The sequence below is a fragment of the Sinohyriopsis cumingii genome, chromosome 3 (genome assembly GCF_028554795.1).
Source record: "Sinohyriopsis cumingii isolate HCF-2022 chromosome 3, ASM2855479v2, whole genome shotgun sequence".
Classification (NCBI taxonomy): domain Eukaryota; kingdom Metazoa; phylum Mollusca; class Bivalvia; order Unionida; family Unionidae; genus Sinohyriopsis; species Sinohyriopsis cumingii.
The window spans coordinates 118,133,043-118,152,310 of NC_142963.1; the positions used below are offsets into that span (position 1 = coordinate 118,133,043).

A 19,268-nucleotide genomic window follows, 5' to 3' on the forward strand; every position below is an offset into this window, starting at 1 on the left:
GTTAAGTGACGTTTCAAATAGAAACGAAAGATGCCCAGAGGGAACTAACCATTTTTCATCCTCGTATTCTTCAGAAAACTTAACATTACGGCTGTGCAAAGCATAGACGTTGCGGAACGTGTAAATTAGTAGGCCGTATAGGAAGAGGCCGCACTGCCTAGCTGGGTCCGAAAAAATATGGATCCAGTAATGCAGCAGTAGTTGCCTCCAATGAGATAAAGGGTGGGGTTAAAAGATGATGAAGTAAATGAAGAAAACGTTGATGGAATGAATGTGGTGGACTGAGGAACCCGACATTCTCTAAATTTATGTTCCGAGAAGGTCATTTTCGGCCGCATTAAAAAAAAGATGGACATAAAATCATTACAAGAGGAAACAGAAGCCCATAGAGCTGAAAGAATAGAAAAGAAAGAAAGAAAAAGAAAAAAAAAAGAAACACAAAAGTATAGCTTTAGAGAAAATCTAAACACAAAGGGAAATTCATAAATGCAGATGGAAAAAACGGACGTTCTAGACCATCAACCCACAATTTGCATACTATGAGGCACTGAAAAGGCTGGCACTCAAAGTTTACAACACATCTTAACAAAATTGAATAAAATGGAAAACAAAACCTCAGAATGGTAGAATGGTACACATACGGGAGGGAAAAAAATGAAATTGGTTTTGGAAAAATCTTCCTTAAATTGGGTTTTAAAATGTTGGCTTTTTATGTGTGATATGAAAAGAACATTTTGTAAATAAATATGAATGAGAAGAGAAATATTACTAGAATCTATCAGCCCAATTCAAAACAAAGATAGAAACAAATATTACTAGAATATATCAGCCCAATTTAAAACAAAGATACAAACAAATATTCTAACGTTCAGATGATTGCACTACAGTTATTATGGATGGGACTTGTTTGAAGATTTGGAAAAGGAATTTTACAATTTTACCTGTGCATGGTGATCTAAATTAAATCAGTCAAAACTGAAAATGCCCTCAGTGGGGAACTGGAGGTGTAGTCATCCTAGGTTAATAACATATCATATATAAGAGTAATCAAAGCTCAAGGAACATATTGTGGAAATAATGCTGAAAGCATTAATTTAAAAACAAAAATAATGCCAAAAAAAGTATTGTCACTTAGGAATACTGAAATATTTTATACTAAATCTAGTAGACTGGGCACATATACCAAACACTTACATATATAATATAGTAACATTTGGTATGTCATGCATTCAGATGACTTGAGTAATGAGAAGAGAAATAAATTAAATAAATGAATTATATATGACATATTGGGGAGGGAAATTGTACCAAAAGAGATACAATTATTAGCTGTAAATATGTCCGAGGACTCATTCACCCGCCATAAAAACTGAAACAAAATAACTTTTTACATAAATAGAGTCAGAAAACTAGCAAAAGAAAAGATAACATATATGTGGGCTGTAAAAACCATTTATTGTTTTGGATATACATTAAGGAATATACCACAAATCTATCAACAAAACCCATTCATTTTTTAACTAATTGAACACCCCAGGAACTTTATTCAATACTTATGACAATGAACAAATATACAATTTCATTAGTGAATTAAAAAAAAAAAAAAAACAACTAGAAATAACAGAAGTCTGAACTAAGAAGCCTAAACTTTAATTGTATATCAAGATGGATAATGTGGGTTAAAACAAATCAGACTCATAAATACAATAATATTCTCCTACCTACACGCTGTGTGGTAGGGGAATTAGCTTTCAGAAGAGTTGCGTCAAAATGTATTCCCCATGCTCTTTGTGATATCCAGGATACTCTTCAAAAATGCATATTATGATTCAAAACAGCGATAATAAAACCCAGTTATATATAAAAATAACAAAGGATGTACACCTTTGCTTGGCTTGAAAAGTGGCATACACATTTAGGAACAAAACAATAGTTATATGTCTTTCTTGGAAATATATTCTTAGCTCAAACAGAATTATTTCCTATGACGGAAAGCAACCCTAGTAGCCTGGGACAGTTGAGGGTAGATAAAGTACAGGCTGTCTGGCCGGAACCTTTTCTCGCCACAAAGTGCCGGTAGTGCAGGTCCCGTATCCTCCACCCCACCCCCAACTTGCAGAGGTGAAGACAGCCAGATCCTTTATGTGGTCTTCAACCGTGTGCTGTCGGATTTGAATGAGTGGATGCTATAGAGTGACAAAGAATAGAAATTTAGATTTATAGTTAAACATTATTCCTTGTTAATACTGAACAGTAAATACATTTAATATATACACTTAGTAAATCACGTATCTTGCATAAAATATATATATGTAACAGCTACACAGGTTTAGACGGGTCATTATTACACACACACACACACACACACACATCGTCCATGAAACAACAATTCCACTCATTGACAAAGGTGAACGGGCCAGTTCATAAAGAAGCCATATCCAACTACGTAAAGGTACGAGAAAGGAGGAAATACATGGGGGATTTTGTTAAGAGGAAGGATGAAATAAATTATAGGGATTATTTCGAATAAAACCACGTCATAACTTTATTTATTTTTTAAATCAACAAGACTCGCAATAATTAATATACAATAACTTTTTTTATTTAAAAAATGACAAATTACGGGATTATGGCCCTTACGTAAGTGATATTTCAGTGCTTTGTTCTAGCGACATCTGTTGGATTTCATGTTTGCTTCCCTTAGTATGTAATGCCAACTAACAAACAGCGTGTAAAATCAGATATCCGTGTTTTACAGTGGAGATCTGTTTATAATCTGATAGGGTAATGAATCGTTGGATAAATCGGCTCCCAAACCTATACTGATACTGATTGGTCTTTTGTGGGACTAATCTCACTTATTGTTTAAGACGTGCAATTCCTTGCAAACACTCTTGTGCAGACACATCGGTGTTTTTCAGTAATCGTTCGTCATTTTTTAACCTTAAATTTAATAACTATTTTTTTTCTTCATTTGCTCAAACAATTGCTCGTCTTTGCTTCATCGTTGAATGCAGATAATAAATATTATTAATATGCAAAAGAAATTGTTGACTGTGAATTTTGACACGTATTTATAACTTACGGAATTTTATCTTTTTAATTTTTTAGCAATGTTGTAATAGCTGCAAAAACGAATCATATTTGAAATATCATTGAACTAGACAGGTTTCTTTCCTCAGCTTTAGTTTTTACTCGTAAGTAAGATGGCATCATAATTATTGTTATATGCATGTTGGATTTACTTTCGTGTGTGTGTGTGTGTGTGTGTGTGTGATCAAATAGCATTGTTTATAAGAAAGAAAGGTGAATAATAAAGCTATTGAGGTTTCACTATATATATGCACAATATACTTCGTTAATATATAACCCTAACCCTAGTGGACAAGGCATAGGTAGCAATAACGCCAAGGCGCACATATGTTCAGCAAAGAAGCAATGTCACATTTGTCACCAAATCGTGGACTTGGAACACGAATGCTTCATTCAAAAATACTATTCCAAACATGAAGAGGAAGATGACGAGAAGAAAAGCGATTTCATCTTTTGCTATTTTGAATGCATACAAGAGACCGGCATTCACGTTCCTAATTTTTGCTTGGCTCAGCGAGCGTGCGAGATGTGCATCCAAGAACCTATCTTTAACCATTGCCCTCACTGAGGCGAGTTTCCTGGAGGATGTGAAAAACATATTTCGGGGACCAAACACGCTGACCGATTTCGCCCAGTGGATCTTAAACCCTATCAACGATACATAGAGTCAAGAGGACATCGAACGTTACGGAGATTGTCATTGCTATGCCACGGTGATGGCTCACAATTTCTCTGGATACGATGGACAATTTCTTCTAAAATACTATATGGAACAAGGAACCGAACGTGCTAAAGTCACTTTGAACGCAGCCAAAATCATTTCCATGCATGTGGGACAAGCGCAGTTTAAAGATTCGATGAGTTTCTTGGACATGCCATTGAGTTGAATGCCTCAAACGTTTGGAATGACAGAAATGGCCAGAGGCTAATTTCCTCACTTTTTCAATACCTAAACCAATCAAAACGCCGTTCTACCCCATTTGCCTGATGCTCACTACTACGAACCCGACAATATCCGCACCGAACAACGAACGAGAAGCTTTCTATGCTTGGTACCACACTCTCGCCTCGGACCCCTTCGACTTTCAGGAAGAAATGTTAAAGTACTGACGGACATTTTACAGCGTTGCTGTGGAAAATTTCGAGAATTATTCATGGAGCACGGAGGGATTGATCCTTTGAAAGAAGCCTGCACCATTGCCAAAGCGTGTTCCTTAGTGTACCGCCAACGATTCATGCCCGAAAACACCCTGGCTATCATAAGCCCTCAAATGACGAACTTTGTCAAACGTCAATATTCGGTCAAAGCCCTACTGTGGCTACATTACTTGTGCGATAAGGTGGCCAAATGGATCCAACATGCTCGAAACGGATGAGGCGAAAAGACCATCGGAAGTATTTCGGTGGATGGGTGGGACTTTTAAAAACCCTCAGATCGTGTACGAGTTTAATGGTTGCTTATTTCACGGATGTCCCGTCTGTTGTCCTCAATGTGGCACTAAAAATCAGGTTTTACAACGGACTATGGAATACTTGTACGAGGCCACTTGTCAGCGGCGCTTGAACTTAGAACAGCAAGGATACTAAGTGGTGGAAATGTGGGAACACGAGTACGATCACCGCTTGAAAACCGATTCTGAGTTTAAACGCATCGTGGAAAGTCACCAAACTATTTTACGCTATCAAACTTTGTCTGTAGAGGAAAATTCTGTGCGGTGTTGACATGTGAACTAGTGACTAAATGATTTGGATACGATGCCGGAGTACGATCAGTTTTGTGGAAAAATTACACTTATTACCTCCGACAAAAAGAAGTATAAAAACGAACTTCGATGCCACGACCTTTATCACTCGTGATACAACTATTAACGTGGAAGGAAATCATTGACAGTATTCAGACAGTGGAGGATTACGACCACTTATTAGGAGCACTGAATCCCATGAACTTGGGTCGTCGTATGGTGTTTGTCTTAGTGACTCGCTTTCTGAGATTTCGTTTACCAGCCGATTCCTTGTGGGCTTTGTATGATCTGTACAGTGAGGTACTGCAAAAAAACAAAAAAACAACATGAAAGTGGTACCTTTAAATATTCACGAGAGACTCATTTTGTTAAAAGCCTTGCGCTTTCATCTGGATGTTTCTCGACCTCCACACGAAAAAAGATTCGTTAACATTTAGGTACTGAATATGTGTACGACGATGTGTATGTTGCTTGTGACTGACATCTTCACTGGTCAGATGTACGTGACTGGAAAAGTTGATGTTTCGAGGCTTGGACCAAAGAAGTGGCCATCTATGCCAGAGAGTTGTGATTCAAAATTCAAACGTCAAGTGAAAAAAGTAACTTTTAAACCTGTGTTAACTGCAGTGGCAGAAGAAGAACCCGTCACCGAGGTAAACCACTCCCTTCAGGACTGGATTCTCGTGGACATTCCCGAAAGGCCATTCCGGGAGGACACCTGTGTGGCTGTACCCAATGTAGAGACTGTAAGAACATTACACTCTGTCCCCAGGACACCTTTGTTACCAACCAAAAACATGTTGTACAGAAACTTGTTTTTATGCCACTTTGATCGTTTTGATGTGTATTTTATCGCTGTACTTAACCATTTCGGCTTGTATGTATTTTTGTCATTTGTGTGTTCCATTTTTAAAAAATCAATAAACGTGTCCTGCAAAAAGTATAAAATCTCTTGTCTTGTCTGTCTTCGTGTGAAAAGTGACATTCCCTGCACTACTATGGATACCTGTGCTGTCTCTTCTCCCTCTTCCTCCATTTTCAAAGTCATTGACGAAAACTTCGATCATGCTAGTTGGGAGGCCTTGTATCTTCACCATCCCTTTAACATGTTAATTGCCAGACTCAGCGGTTCAGGCAAGACCGAATTTGTCAAACGTTTGATCGAAAATAAATATCATTTGATCGATCGCCCACCTCAAGGATCGTGTGGTGTTACAAAGAGTGGCAATCGGCGTAGTCTCTTGCGAGAAAGTCAAGGCGATTCCTTCGTGTTTGTGGAAGGCATTCCTGGCAAAGACGACTTGATCGTGTTTGACCCAAGTCAAACCCATCTGGTCATCTTCGACGACATGTTAGGAGAAGACGAGGAAGAAATTAATCTATGGTTTACGCGCAAAGGGCTTCATTGTAATGCCAGTATCATTTACATCAATCAAAATTTGTTTCAACAAAGTAAACCCCATCGTACCATCAGTCTCAGTGATCATTACGTGGTCTTGTTTAAAAGCCCTAGAGATAAATCGCAAGTGCAAGTCTCAGCCAAACAATTAGGAACACCTTGGCTGACTCATGCGTACGACCATGCCACTCAAACCCCACACGCCTATTTACCCATCTATTTCACCACTAGTGCCAAGACGGAGGGCCTGTCGTGTATACGTCCCCGTCGACTTAACAAAGAAAGTCTATAAAAACCTCGGCCACTTTATGTTTGTCTCACTCTGCATCAACATGACGTCACTTCAGTTTCATCTTTCCGTCAAATTGATGCATGCCTTTTACTGCATCAGCCGCGAAAAAAATCAACAAATACGAGCTCGTGTCTTAGAAGACAGTCTCAAAGAAGTTATACGATGGTTTACGGTGACAGCACGTCAATTACTGCAAGGCATCATTCACATTCCACATCAAACCGAACACTTTTTTGACAGAAAGTAGCCTAGTTGCAAATAGCCGATCCTCGCATGGACACTCAAACCAAAAAGCAAATCATTTTGAAACTTGGAGGTAGTGGTTCTCTAGGAGGTGTCATTATTCGCTCCCTCTTAAAATGGGATCCCAACGCCCCCAAAGTCCTCGCCAAGAAAAGAATTAAAAAAAACACTCCCCGACGTACCAAGAAGAAGATGAAAAAGAGTAACGATGTCAAGACCAAATCACAGCATCAGAAAAAGAAAAGTCCCCAGAAAAGACCACAGAAAACAGCTACTACCCGCAAGAGTGGCACTTCGGTCAGGACGCAACCTTACGTTCGCAAACCACGACCTGCAGCGACGATGACAGTAACCTCATGTTCTTCCACTTCTCCGTTACTTATGATGCCAGCCAAGCCCAATTTGACACCAGTTCTTCCTCATTTGATGAAACAATGGAAACCCGCGTCTTCAACATCTTCTCCTGCAGCGGTGACACCCTCTTCCTCTTTTACTGCAGTGGCAGCTGCTCACAAAGTACCGAATTTCGGAACCATGCTTTCCAAAAGGAATTAAAGAAACATGACATTCATTTATTCACCATCGAGAATCCGGAAACCAATGCCAGTATCGTTGAACGTTTTCAACGCACCTTGAAAGAACGCGTGTAGAAATATGTTACGCATCAACACACTCTCAAGTATATCGACTTCTTACCGCACCTGGTCCTAGCGTACAACCAATATTACCATCGAAGCATCGGATGTGCCCCACAAGAAGTGACTCCCGACAACGAGGAAACTGTTTTTGAGCATGTTTGGTACGTCCCGACTATGGCTGTCCCCAGCAAAGGTGGAGTGTTGGCAGCAGGATATTGGGTGCGCATTGGCAAAACCAAACGTACATTCGACAAAGGTTACTTACCCAACTGGACCACCGATTGTTTCGTGTCACTGGACGAGTGCGTGGCCGTGATCCTGTCGTCTATAAATTGGAAGATATGAACGGGGAAGTGTTAAAAGGACCGTTTTACTTACCCGAGTTACAACGCGTGACTAAAAAAGAAGACGAAGTGTACGACATCGAAAGCATTCTGGAACGAAGAATCCGAAAAAGTGGGAAAACCACGTGTTAGTGAAGTCAAAGTACGTTGGAATGGATATCCTCCCAGTTTTGATTCATGGATCGACGCTTCGCAAGTCATCGACTATAAAAAGAGGTGACAATCATGCCCTTCAACACAGCCTCAGCTGCCACTACAACCGTGACCACTCCTTCACCCAGTTCTTCTCTGCAAGATCTACAAAAGCAACCCTTGTGGGTGTGGTGTGGAGAACGTGTGCCTAAAACGCAAATCGTCTTTTTCTGCCAAATCTTTGTGGTGTTTTGTGTCATCGGTGTTGCCATTGCTAATTTGAGTTTGCATCAAGGAGACAAACAAGTGTGGATCATTTTACTGAACAGTTACATCGGTTACCTTCTTCCAAATCCTTCCCTGAAATACTCCTCTAACGGGAGCAACGAGAGCCTTGCCCCAACGCCTGTCACTCTCTCATTTGTCACCCCTCCAGCAACGAAAGCAATCCTCTTTTAGATACTCCTTTCACATCCAGTGACCTATCGGACAGCAGAACTCTGGAATTATGAATAACAACAATCAATTTTATCAAACGTTATCCAGTGACAGTTCGTTGGAGGTTATTCCCCAGAACAATTTATGCTGTTTCACGACCAAATTTCCTCATGCAATCCAATTAGATCACAAAGCCCATTGAGATGTGGCTTTGGTGGAAATGATTCACCCTTTACAAATCAAAAACATCACTGAAAAGCAAAATACTTTTGAGGTTCTGGACGCCCAAGTGCAAGAGTACTTGGATGAAAACCCAACTGTTGCTGACTCTAAGAAACTACAAGTAGGCCCCACTAATCCACGGTACATCTATACTGTTACAATTTCGGCAGGCTATTTTCTTTTGGCGGTCAACATTTGGCGGACACGATTGCTGACAGATTCAATGCACTGTTTGATAAAGCCTTGGAGAGAAAACAAAAAAGTGTTACCCTGGAGTACCATAAAGTCGTTCGTCGCCTACTGATGAAATTTCCGGATAACAAAGCGTTGGCCATTCAATTTTGTCTCGAATTGTTTTACATTTTGGGTGGGAATGTTAAGATGATTATGCCAGGTGGGTCCGTACCATACATTATCAACAACTTGGATTTTCAAAGTATTTTAGATCCCTTGTAGAAATGAGCCAAGGACTCAATTTGAATTTTATGTACTCTGATGTGGTGAGTTTGTTTTTTCCTTTTCCTGTGTCTGGATAGTAGATTTTTTTTTTCTCCCTTCCTTCTGTGTTGATAGTAGCTATTGATGTGGATAGTATATAATGGGGTTTTTCTTCCCATATGTGTGGATAGTAGATAATATGTGAAGTGAGTGTAAGGGATGTTTTCGTTCACGTCCGTGCTTGACAAATATAAATCCGAACGTTCATCGTTCGCGCCATTCAATATTGAATACAAAATGGCTTCGAACAGCCCTGATAAAATGAAGAAGATGCAATACGTTCTCGACGATTTAGAAATGATAGAAGTTATGCTCGTGAAACTAGATTATGATTTTTGTTACAGTCTCCTTCCAGTGAAAATGGAGATAAACAATCTGAGAAAATCAAAGGATATGCTGAGGGAAATGATACAAGAACAAACGAAGGAGAAGGAGCATAAAGAGGACAAACAGAGAATGATGGAATGAAATGAGAAAATAGAAAAGGAAGAAGAAAATGAAAAGAGGAAGAAAGAGGAGGAGGAGGAAAAGGAGAAACAGGAGGAGGAAAAGAATGAGAAGAAGAAGAAAAAAAGAAGAAAAGCAACGGTCCATTTCAGGGCAACTCCACTGTCTCGAAAAGATTTGTTTTTCTTGCCTAAATTATTTTTAGTCAATTTTATTTATTGAGCGTATTTTATGTATATGTCTATGTTTCTACTGTATTTGTCTTTACCTAGAGTAGCTCGTACTCAGGTCAGACCCTTACAACATTGTTGCCAATCTCCAGTACCGTTACGTCAGCCTACCTGTTCCATTCCTATTGTCCGTGTCCGTATAGTGTCCCAGGGTGATCTGAAAATTCTGGTCCGTATGGTACAAACCACCACGTTTAACACTAAAATCCCATTGTCCGTATAGTATCCCACTCCACTACTTAGGTCAATACCAACTAGGTTGCAGCTTTATCATTAGGAGTTCAAACCGAGAAGGCGCTTTTTACAGTTTTTTTTAAATAATACATCTATTAGATCCATAACATTGTTGTTGTAGGGTTTAATGCTATTTTTCAGCACAAGATAGCCTATACATGGCGGCCAGTATTAATGGTGTAGGAAGAACCCCGGGAAAGAACCACCCATCCACGAGAAGTTTCCATAACATTGTAAAGATTTATTAAATCCAGTGTTTTCTGTTGTGTTTGGTGTTTGTATTGTTTGTCACTGTTTTATAACTGAAATCGACAAAGAATCGACGAGAGTCAAAAGCGCTTTGACTAGTTAAGGGGGTATTTGTAATACGAATAGTCATAACAGCGTGGGTAGGTGTGGTATAGTCAGTTATCACGTGTAGTACGTAGTAAGTGAAAAGTTATAAATTATTAACGTAAACCACTGTCAGTTGAATGTTCAGGGACAATCTATTTTGCGGAAAATATATTTATATAAGCTAACTTAGGCACTTGGGTATAATATTTTATGCGCACAACACCACTGTATTGAGATAGCAAATACCTTGTGGCATGAAGTCTAAGCATTCTTCATAAATATCGTGCCTTGCTTACAATGTGCGTGGGAAGCATCACGGTGCGATGTAATGGGGGGTTGCCATATTCGTCTTCTTAGAGTAAACCCGGTTACTTAACCGACAGTCATCATTCACGCATACATGTGGCCCAATGTCTGTCAAATGTTCCATTTTGAAAGTAAAGTTCTAGTCAGTATTGACAATAGAAAAGAGAATTCCTAAACTTTCCTGAAATACATGCTATAAATTTAAAATTATCTATTTACTTGTTTTCATTTTACTTTATTTCCTCTTCTTTTACCGCATGTACGTCTCTAAATAATTATCTGCCGAAGGTAATTACCTTCGTGTGTCATCAGTCCTTTGCTCTTAATACCCATCTAAAGATAACAAAAAAATCACTTGCCATTAGCTATTTATCCTAAATGAGCCTTACTAAATACATATATGGGATATATATTGAATTTCCTTGTACGTATGAGAACTATAGTAGCTGTGAAATGAGCCTCCGCTAGTGTGAAACAAGCCACTTCCCGCAAAAGAAGGGTGATTCGAATTGCGAAAAAGAAAGTTTAACAAAAGATTACAAATTAATGAAGTAAGATACATGAGCAGTTGACCGCTCCGGTGGTCTAGTGGTTAGAGCGTCCGCATCAGATGCGGGAGGTCGTGGGTTCGATCCCCGGCCGAGTCATACCAATGACCTACAAAAATGGTACTAATAGCTGCTTCGCTTGGCGCTCAGTGTGGTCGGCCTGGTGTTAGGATGATGTGAGTAGGTGGGTCATCATGCTGTATGTCTGATGTCTGCGGCATGTTGCCCCAGCGGTAGACATCACTATAAACTGTCACACTGCAGACATCGTAACGATATGACTGAAAAATTGATATAGCTACGTTAAAAATCCAAATCACACACACACACACACATGAGCAGTTATACAGAAGATTGTACTTGGTACGGTTCTGTTGGGTGTTTCGATGTTTCGATTGTCACTAATCGTGAATGTTAAACTAAGTACAGCGTTATATTCTTAGTATATGACCTATACGGACAGAGAACACAATTAATTTTACTATATATTCACTACATTTACTTCTTGGTACTGACAATCAATGCAAATCATATACTGATCTAAAATACCTTCAAAGATGACTTCACGGTGAAGTTTTTGTCAAAGGTTCACCGGCATTAGTTTGAAAGGCTGGACTGTAAACAAACCAGCGTGCAATGGAACACATATTTCACTTCCGGATTATCACTAAGACCTTATTACTCACCGTACACTGTCGCCGAAACACACAGACAATCACACCATAAACTCATATTCTAAAGAATAAACAATTACTTATATATATATATATATATATATATATATATATATATATATATATATATATATATATATATATATATATATATATATGGAGAGGGTTAGAGCGTCCGCCTCGGATGCGGGAGGAAGTGGGTTTGATCCCCGGTCGAGCCATACCAATGACTTACAAAAATGGGGGGGGGGGGCTTAGTGGTCTAAAGCGCTCACCGTTCCGGATCACTGCCATCTCACCTCTGCCTGCGTGTGTTCGAGTCTCGGGTTCGGCCAATGTGGATATGTGAGAAAGCTTGCCGGTAGCTCTTCGTTGGTCGGTGGTGTTTTCCGGGGTTTTCCCGGTTTCTTCCTCCACCATTAATACTGGCCGCCATGTGTAGCCTATCTTGTGCTGAAAAATTGCGTTAAACCCTATAACAACAACAACAAAAATAGTACTAACAGCTACCTCGCTTGGCGCTCAGCATTAAGAGGTTAGTGTTAGGATTGGTCGGACTGGTGTCAAGATCATGTGACTGGGTGGGACATCATGCTACATGTCTGTGACATGATGCCCCAGTGCTAGGCATCACTATAAACTGCCACACCGCAGACATCGTAGCGATTAGACTGAATTTTTTTAAAGCTGCGTTAAAAATCCAAATCACACACACATATATATATATTTGGAGAGACAGAGATGTGTGTCCTTGAGACTGTTCTGCAGTTTGTGCATACTGCCTGTCTTTTTCGTGCATCTTTTGATGGACAGCTGTCAGTCATATGAGGCTGTTGTGACCAATCGCGTTGTGCCTGCAATTTCTGTAAGAGTTATTGCCCTTTTGGACTCGCAGCTGGGTGAAACTTATCACTAGATCTTGTGCCCGCAATTAGGGCCGGCCTTATGCCGATTGGACCGTTTTGGCCCAGTCAGGCCCCGCGCGTTAGGAATTTTAAAAAATGGAGGGAAAGTAATTTTAAAGCGATGGAAGAAACATTTTGTGTTCAGTAGCATATAAAACTTGTTTAAAAGTTTATTTCCAAAATACCGTGCTTACAGGGGGCCCCGCGCGTAAATCCAGGGGCCCTGCCAAAATGATCCAAATCGGTACCTGTGTTTGCTAAAGCCGTTACTGTCCGCAATGAGTCATTTACGTGTAATGAAAATGTGTAATGTTTAACACATATCATAATTATCGCTAATGATGCGCATATGGACCAAACACTCTTCGTCCACAATTTTGATAAGAGTTATTGGCCTTTTGTGACGTGCAGTTTGAGGCACCTAATCTCACTGTTCTTTTCGATTGGGGCAGTACTTTGACTCATTCATAATGGTTTTTTTCGTGCTAGACGCGGGGGTTATATTTATGTAAGCATTTTGCTCAGCGTTCCTTTGTTGTATTTTTTTTTAAACACTGCGCCGACAGATCAATGTCGGTGTTATTTGTTCTATTTATTACCCTAAGAAACTGTCGAGACTCCTATCAGTCAGCGCATTATGCTACAGCATATCAGGGTCTGTGAAGGTTGCTGATGAATCTAACTTATACGCGAGTATAGACGGTCTTGGTCATAATATTCAGTCATGTTTGAAAGAAGATAGAACATATTTAAGTGGTGAACAACAGACACTGGGCTATACCCCATAGTCAGCTGACATCGCAGACATCCTAGCTTAAGTAATACACTTCACTATTAAGTTATCAGTCCATCATGGAATTTGCTCTGTGTTCTCAAATGCTTCATTTTCTTTATGGACAGTATGCACTCTTTACATGTGACATTTTTTTGTTAATTAGTTTTCTTATGTTCTGTCATTTTCTAAATAAGTTTGACGACGAATCTGCCGAAAGCTTAAGATGTCCAATGGACTTTTCGATGCCTTTCGTGTCAATGGAGGGCCTACCATATATCCCCCTCTCAAGACCGCATGGCAGGCGGACATCTTGGAGTCTGGACTGATCTTCGCCTTTTGTATCCTTGCCTTCTCCTTCTACATCATCCTGCCAGGAGTTCGTGGAAAGGAGGTAAGATATATTCAGTTACATTTCATTTACTGACTGATTGATTGATTGAGTTTTCCTTTAACACCACGTCAGCACAAGAATGGCTCTAGCAAGTGGAGGCAATGGCAACAAAATGTCTTACCCAAGGATACACCACGATGGCTGATTTTCGACCTGGCCAGGATTCGATCCCGTATCCTTCCGGTCGGAGTCCGTCATGCATTCCACTAAGCATTGCAGTTCAAAATCTGTTTGCTATTTGAAAATATTAAGTTGTGTTATCCGATATGCAGTCGTTAATAACATTCATCTTGCAGGCAAATTGTAAGTCGTTAAACTGAAATCACCCTAAAAATGGTTTATTTGTTTAAATTTAAATGTTGCTTTCTTGCTGACCAGTAATAGCTTGGTTTGAGGAAAAGGATTCTTAAAATGTATAAATATTGTCAAAAACCTATTTTACAGTACATGTCCTGAATTGGATAATTATATCCAAACATTAGCTTTTATAGGTTTTGCAGAACATATTTCACAAAAAGAACAAAGCAATGCATATGTTCAAATGTTGTTGCTATTGTTGTTATTATTATTATTGTTATTATTTCTTTTCCAGAAATTCTTCATGTTTATCAGGATTACCCTTAGCCTTTTCGTAGGTGCTGTCATTCTTTGTAAGTATTTGTAAAAGATTACATTTAAAAATAAAAGAAAAATTGCAGAAGATCTTGTTAACAAAGTATTATAAGGTTCATGAAATGGGTTAGTTTCCAAACGTAGAAGCACTACGTTAGTGAACTGTATGGTTCTTAATAAATTATTTATATGTGTGCCGGGTGCAATGGGTGGGTGGGGGGTACGGTGGAAAAATTTGCTATAAAGACTGTAACATCTAGTTTAACTGTGTATACTGTCTTTTTTCCAAACAAAATATTTTAGCCAATCTCATTTTGTTATTTGAAATGCCACATCTTGAGGCTTTTCTGTGGCTAAAACGTCCAAAGTTTCCTTAAATGGCGCCAGATATTTTACCAGAACAAAGAATTTAATGATTTTTTAAATATTAGTTTCTCTTGACAATCAGTGTAAGTTTTTTAGAACCTAAATGGCTGGTGATTGTCAAAATCAGTTTGGGCAGTTGGATCAATTTCGATTACTTCCGAGATAAATATGAACAGCGCAGACTCAATAAAGCATCTGCTTTAGCTCCTCCACAGTATATATCGAATGAAAATAGTGAATATGCAATGCTAATTGAAGCGATAATAGTTTGCCTTTGAAATCAGGGTTCAGTTGTATAGAATAGGAAGAAATGATATTCTATCGGTAAATTTCTACGGCGCATTAATAACTACATGCACGAATTCAGTTTATTCCACAAATAAAATGTTTGCTTAAAGCTAAAAGAATAATTACTACCAGTTGTTACTGTATTTTCAGAGATAAAGGAATAATACACTAGATCTATAAAGGAATAACACACTAGATCTATAAAGGAATAACATACTAGATCTATAAAGGAATAACACACCACATTTATAAAGGAATAACACACTACATCTATAAAGGATTAACATACTAGATCTATAAAGGAATAACACACTACATCTATAAAGGAATAACACACTATATCTATAAAGGAATAACATACTAGATCTATAAAGGAATAACACACTACATCTATAAAGGAATAACACACTAGATCTATAAAGGAATAACATACTATATCTATAAAGGAATAACATAATTTATCTATAAAGGAATAACATACTAGATCTATAAAGGAATAACATACTAGATCTATAAAGGAATAACATAATTTATCTATAAAGGAATAACACACTACATCTATAAAGGAATAACACACTACATCTATAAAGAAATAACATAATTTATCTATAAAGGAATAACACACTACATCTATAAAGGAATAACACACTAGATCTATAAAGGAATAGCATACTAGATCTATAAAGGAATAACACACTGCATCTATAAAGGAATAACACACTAGATCTATAAAGGAATAACACACTACATCTATAAAGGAATAACATACTATATCTATAAAGGAATAACACACTATATCTATAAAGGAATAACACTACATCTATAAAGGAATAACACACTACATCTATAAAGGAATAACACAGTACATCTATTAAGGAATAACATACTACATCTATAAAGGAATAACACACTACATCTATAAAGGAATAACATACTAGATCTATAAAGGAATAACACACTACATCTATAAAGGAATAACACACTAGATCTATAAAGGAATAACATACTAGATCTATAAAGGAATAACACACTACATCTATAAAGGAATAACACACTACATCTATCAAGGAATAACATACTATATCTATAAAGGAATAACACACTACATCTATGAAAGAATAACACACTACATCTATAAAGGAATAACACACTACATCTATAAAGGAATAACACACTAAATCTATAAAGGAATAACATACTATATCTATAAAGGAATAACACACTATATCTATAAAGGAATAACATACTAGATCTATAAAGGAATAACACACTACATCTATAAAGGAATAACACACTACATCTATAAAGGAATAACACACTACATCTATAAAGGAATAACATACTAGATCTATAAAGGAATAACACACTACATCTATAAAGGAATAACACACTACATCTATAAAGGAATAACACACTAGATCTATAAAGGAATAACATACTATATCTATAAAGGAATAACACACTACATCTATAAAAGAATAACACACTACATCTATAAAGGAATAACACACTACATCTATAAAGGAATAACACACTAGATATATAAAGGAATAACACACTATATCTATAAAGGAATAACACACTACATCTATAAAGGAATAACATACTATATCTATAAAGGAATAACACACTATATCTATAAAGGAATAACACACTACATCTATAAAGGAATAAAACACTACATCTATAAAGGAATAACACACTAGATCTATAAAGGAATAACATACTATATCTATAAAGGAATAACACACTATATCTATAAAGGAATAACATAATTTATCTATAAAGGAATAACATAATTTATCTATAAAGGAATAACACACTACATCTATAAAGGCATAACACACTACATCTATAAAGGAATAACACACTAGATCTATAAAGGAATAACATACTATATCTATAAAGGAATAACATAATTTATCTATAAAGGAATAACATACTAGATCTATAAAGGAATAACACACTACATCTGTAAAGGAATAACACACTACATCTGTAAAGGAATAACACTAGATCTATAAAGGAATAACATACTATATATATAAAGGAATAACACACTATATCTATAAATGAATAACATACTAGATCTATAAAGGAATAACACACTACATCTATAAAGGAATAACACACTACATCTATAAAGGAGTAACACACTACATCTATAAAGGAATAACACACCAGATCTATAAAGGAATAACATACTATATCCATAAAGGAATAACATAATTTATCTATAAAGGAATAACATACTAGATCTATAAAGGAAAAACATACTAGATCTATATTCTTTCCTTTGATACTTCATTCTCTATCTTGTTTTATGACTGCAGTGACGAACTTCAGCTATTCATGGGAGGCTGCACAGATTAACACGTTGACCAAATACAAAGCAGGAATTGCAAAGGACATCACTGCAGACATTGGCGTTCATATCGGTCTCCGCGGTATAAACATTACTTTGAAAGGTAATTATTATTATTATTATTATTATTATTGTATTCAACTTTTATTCCGTTTGCTCAGTATGATTTTGCGATTAAACTTACTGTTTCAAGAGCCTTGTATGACAAAATGAAATAGAAAATATGGATATGATTCTATGGAATACTGTGTGCTACTTAAAAGTCCTGTTAGTTACACTTGCACTTATAAGACTTTGGTTGCTATATATTATGTGTGCTGACACACATAATTGGTAATAATTTACGCAATAAGCTTGTACACATTTTGTCGCATACATTTCTAAAGACTTTTGAACTTTCTGAATTTGTATTACATCTCCTTTATGTCCCAGGAATCTCTTTGGTCACTTTTGGGGATCTTCTCGGATATTAACGCATTTGGCAAGAATATGCTTATGGACATTCTTGTTTGAAATCTCTATAACAATTAGAATATACCAAGGAAAACATCTGCACAATGTTACCGTTGTGCTTGGTAGGCCATCTTTGTTCTGTGTCATTCATTCTTTAGAAACGGTGTCAAAATTCAGCAAGAGAACACTGTGGGCAATTCGTTTCCCGCTAGGGCAAGACATTTTCATGAGAATGTTGTGGTTGCCTTAAATACTTTCTGACATAAATCCAACATCGCAGATGTGGACCTTGAACCCATGAGATTATATTGCACGTAAACAATGAACTTAACTTGCTTATTGTTTGTAAACTTAAAGTCTTGTCTGTTAAAAATATTCTTCTAGTGAAGAGAAACTCTGCATTTGTAATCACTAAGCAATGTTTGTATCTGAATATTTTTGTATCTGAGGTGTTCCGGAACAGCAAATCAATGAAACCATTAACTACAACGAGCACTTCAGCTGGGAGTGGAGACAGGGCAGACTTGGCTTTGGACCTTACGGTATTTATTTATTATCTTTTCAGGTTTTTATCAGATAATTACCTTCTTCTTACCACATAAGATAGTGATTACCAAGTGATTACCAACTGAATAGATAAAGAAAGTAAGACAGATAGTCAAACATAATTTTGTAGAGATCAGTAAATATATCGATACATGATATATAAATGAAAGACACATTTGCAGTAACAGCGCTAGATTAGCTTGTTCAAACCTTCAAATATATGTAGTCCATTAAGCTAATACCTTGGAAAATTAGGTTATAAAAAAAAAATAACAGGCATATCTGCAAGTTCCTCAAAGAAATGATCTTTTAGTGGAAGTGGAAGATGAGCAAAAGCCCAACATGGACTTCCAGCTTCCCGTCCATCTTTATCTTAAGATATTTTGTTTAAAATTCCAAGTTTCAGAGCCAAGAAAGATATCGTACTACCAAAAAATGAATCATCCGCATAAAATATCTTTATGTCAAGCATTTAACAATTTTCAGCTGGTAGATTTAACCAGGAGTATAGAAGTGCACAGTTAAGGGGTCTTCCTCTGCCTATCTTATGGATAGCAGAATACTTTACCTTTGATGGCGAGGGAATACGCTGGGGGCGCCACTATCGCCTTGCTGGATGGTATGCTCATATCATGCTGTGGTAAGTTCAAGTTATTATTATTATTATTATTATCGTTAAAGTTTTTCTCCTTTTGTCGCGGTTGTAAAGTGCTTCATGTAATGAAGTGGACTTCTAAACCTAAGAGTTTGA

The 19,268-nt window shown here is 37.3% G+C and overlaps 1 protein-coding gene across 4 annotated transcripts in view; it reads left to right on the forward strand.

Annotated features, from left to right (window-relative positions):
- LOC149803670 (dual oxidase maturation factor 1-like) overlaps nt 1-19,268 on the forward strand; it is a 49,477-nt gene that overhangs the window by 15,130 nt on the left and 15,079 nt on the right. For all 4 annotated transcript variants that reach the window (XM_089953441.1, XM_089953439.1, XM_089953442.1 and 1 more), the window contains exons 2-6: nt 13,691-13,887; nt 14,480-14,537; nt 17,487-17,621; nt 18,421-18,513; nt 19,004-19,157. In XM_089953441.1, coding sequence (XP_089809567.1) covers nt 13,720-13,887; nt 14,480-14,537; nt 17,487-17,621; nt 18,421-18,513; nt 19,004-19,157 — 608 coding nt within the window. In that variant the 5' untranslated portion in view covers nt 13,691-13,719. The remainder of the gene's footprint in view (nt 1-13,690; nt 13,888-14,479; nt 14,538-17,486; nt 17,622-18,420; nt 18,514-19,003; nt 19,158-19,268) is intronic.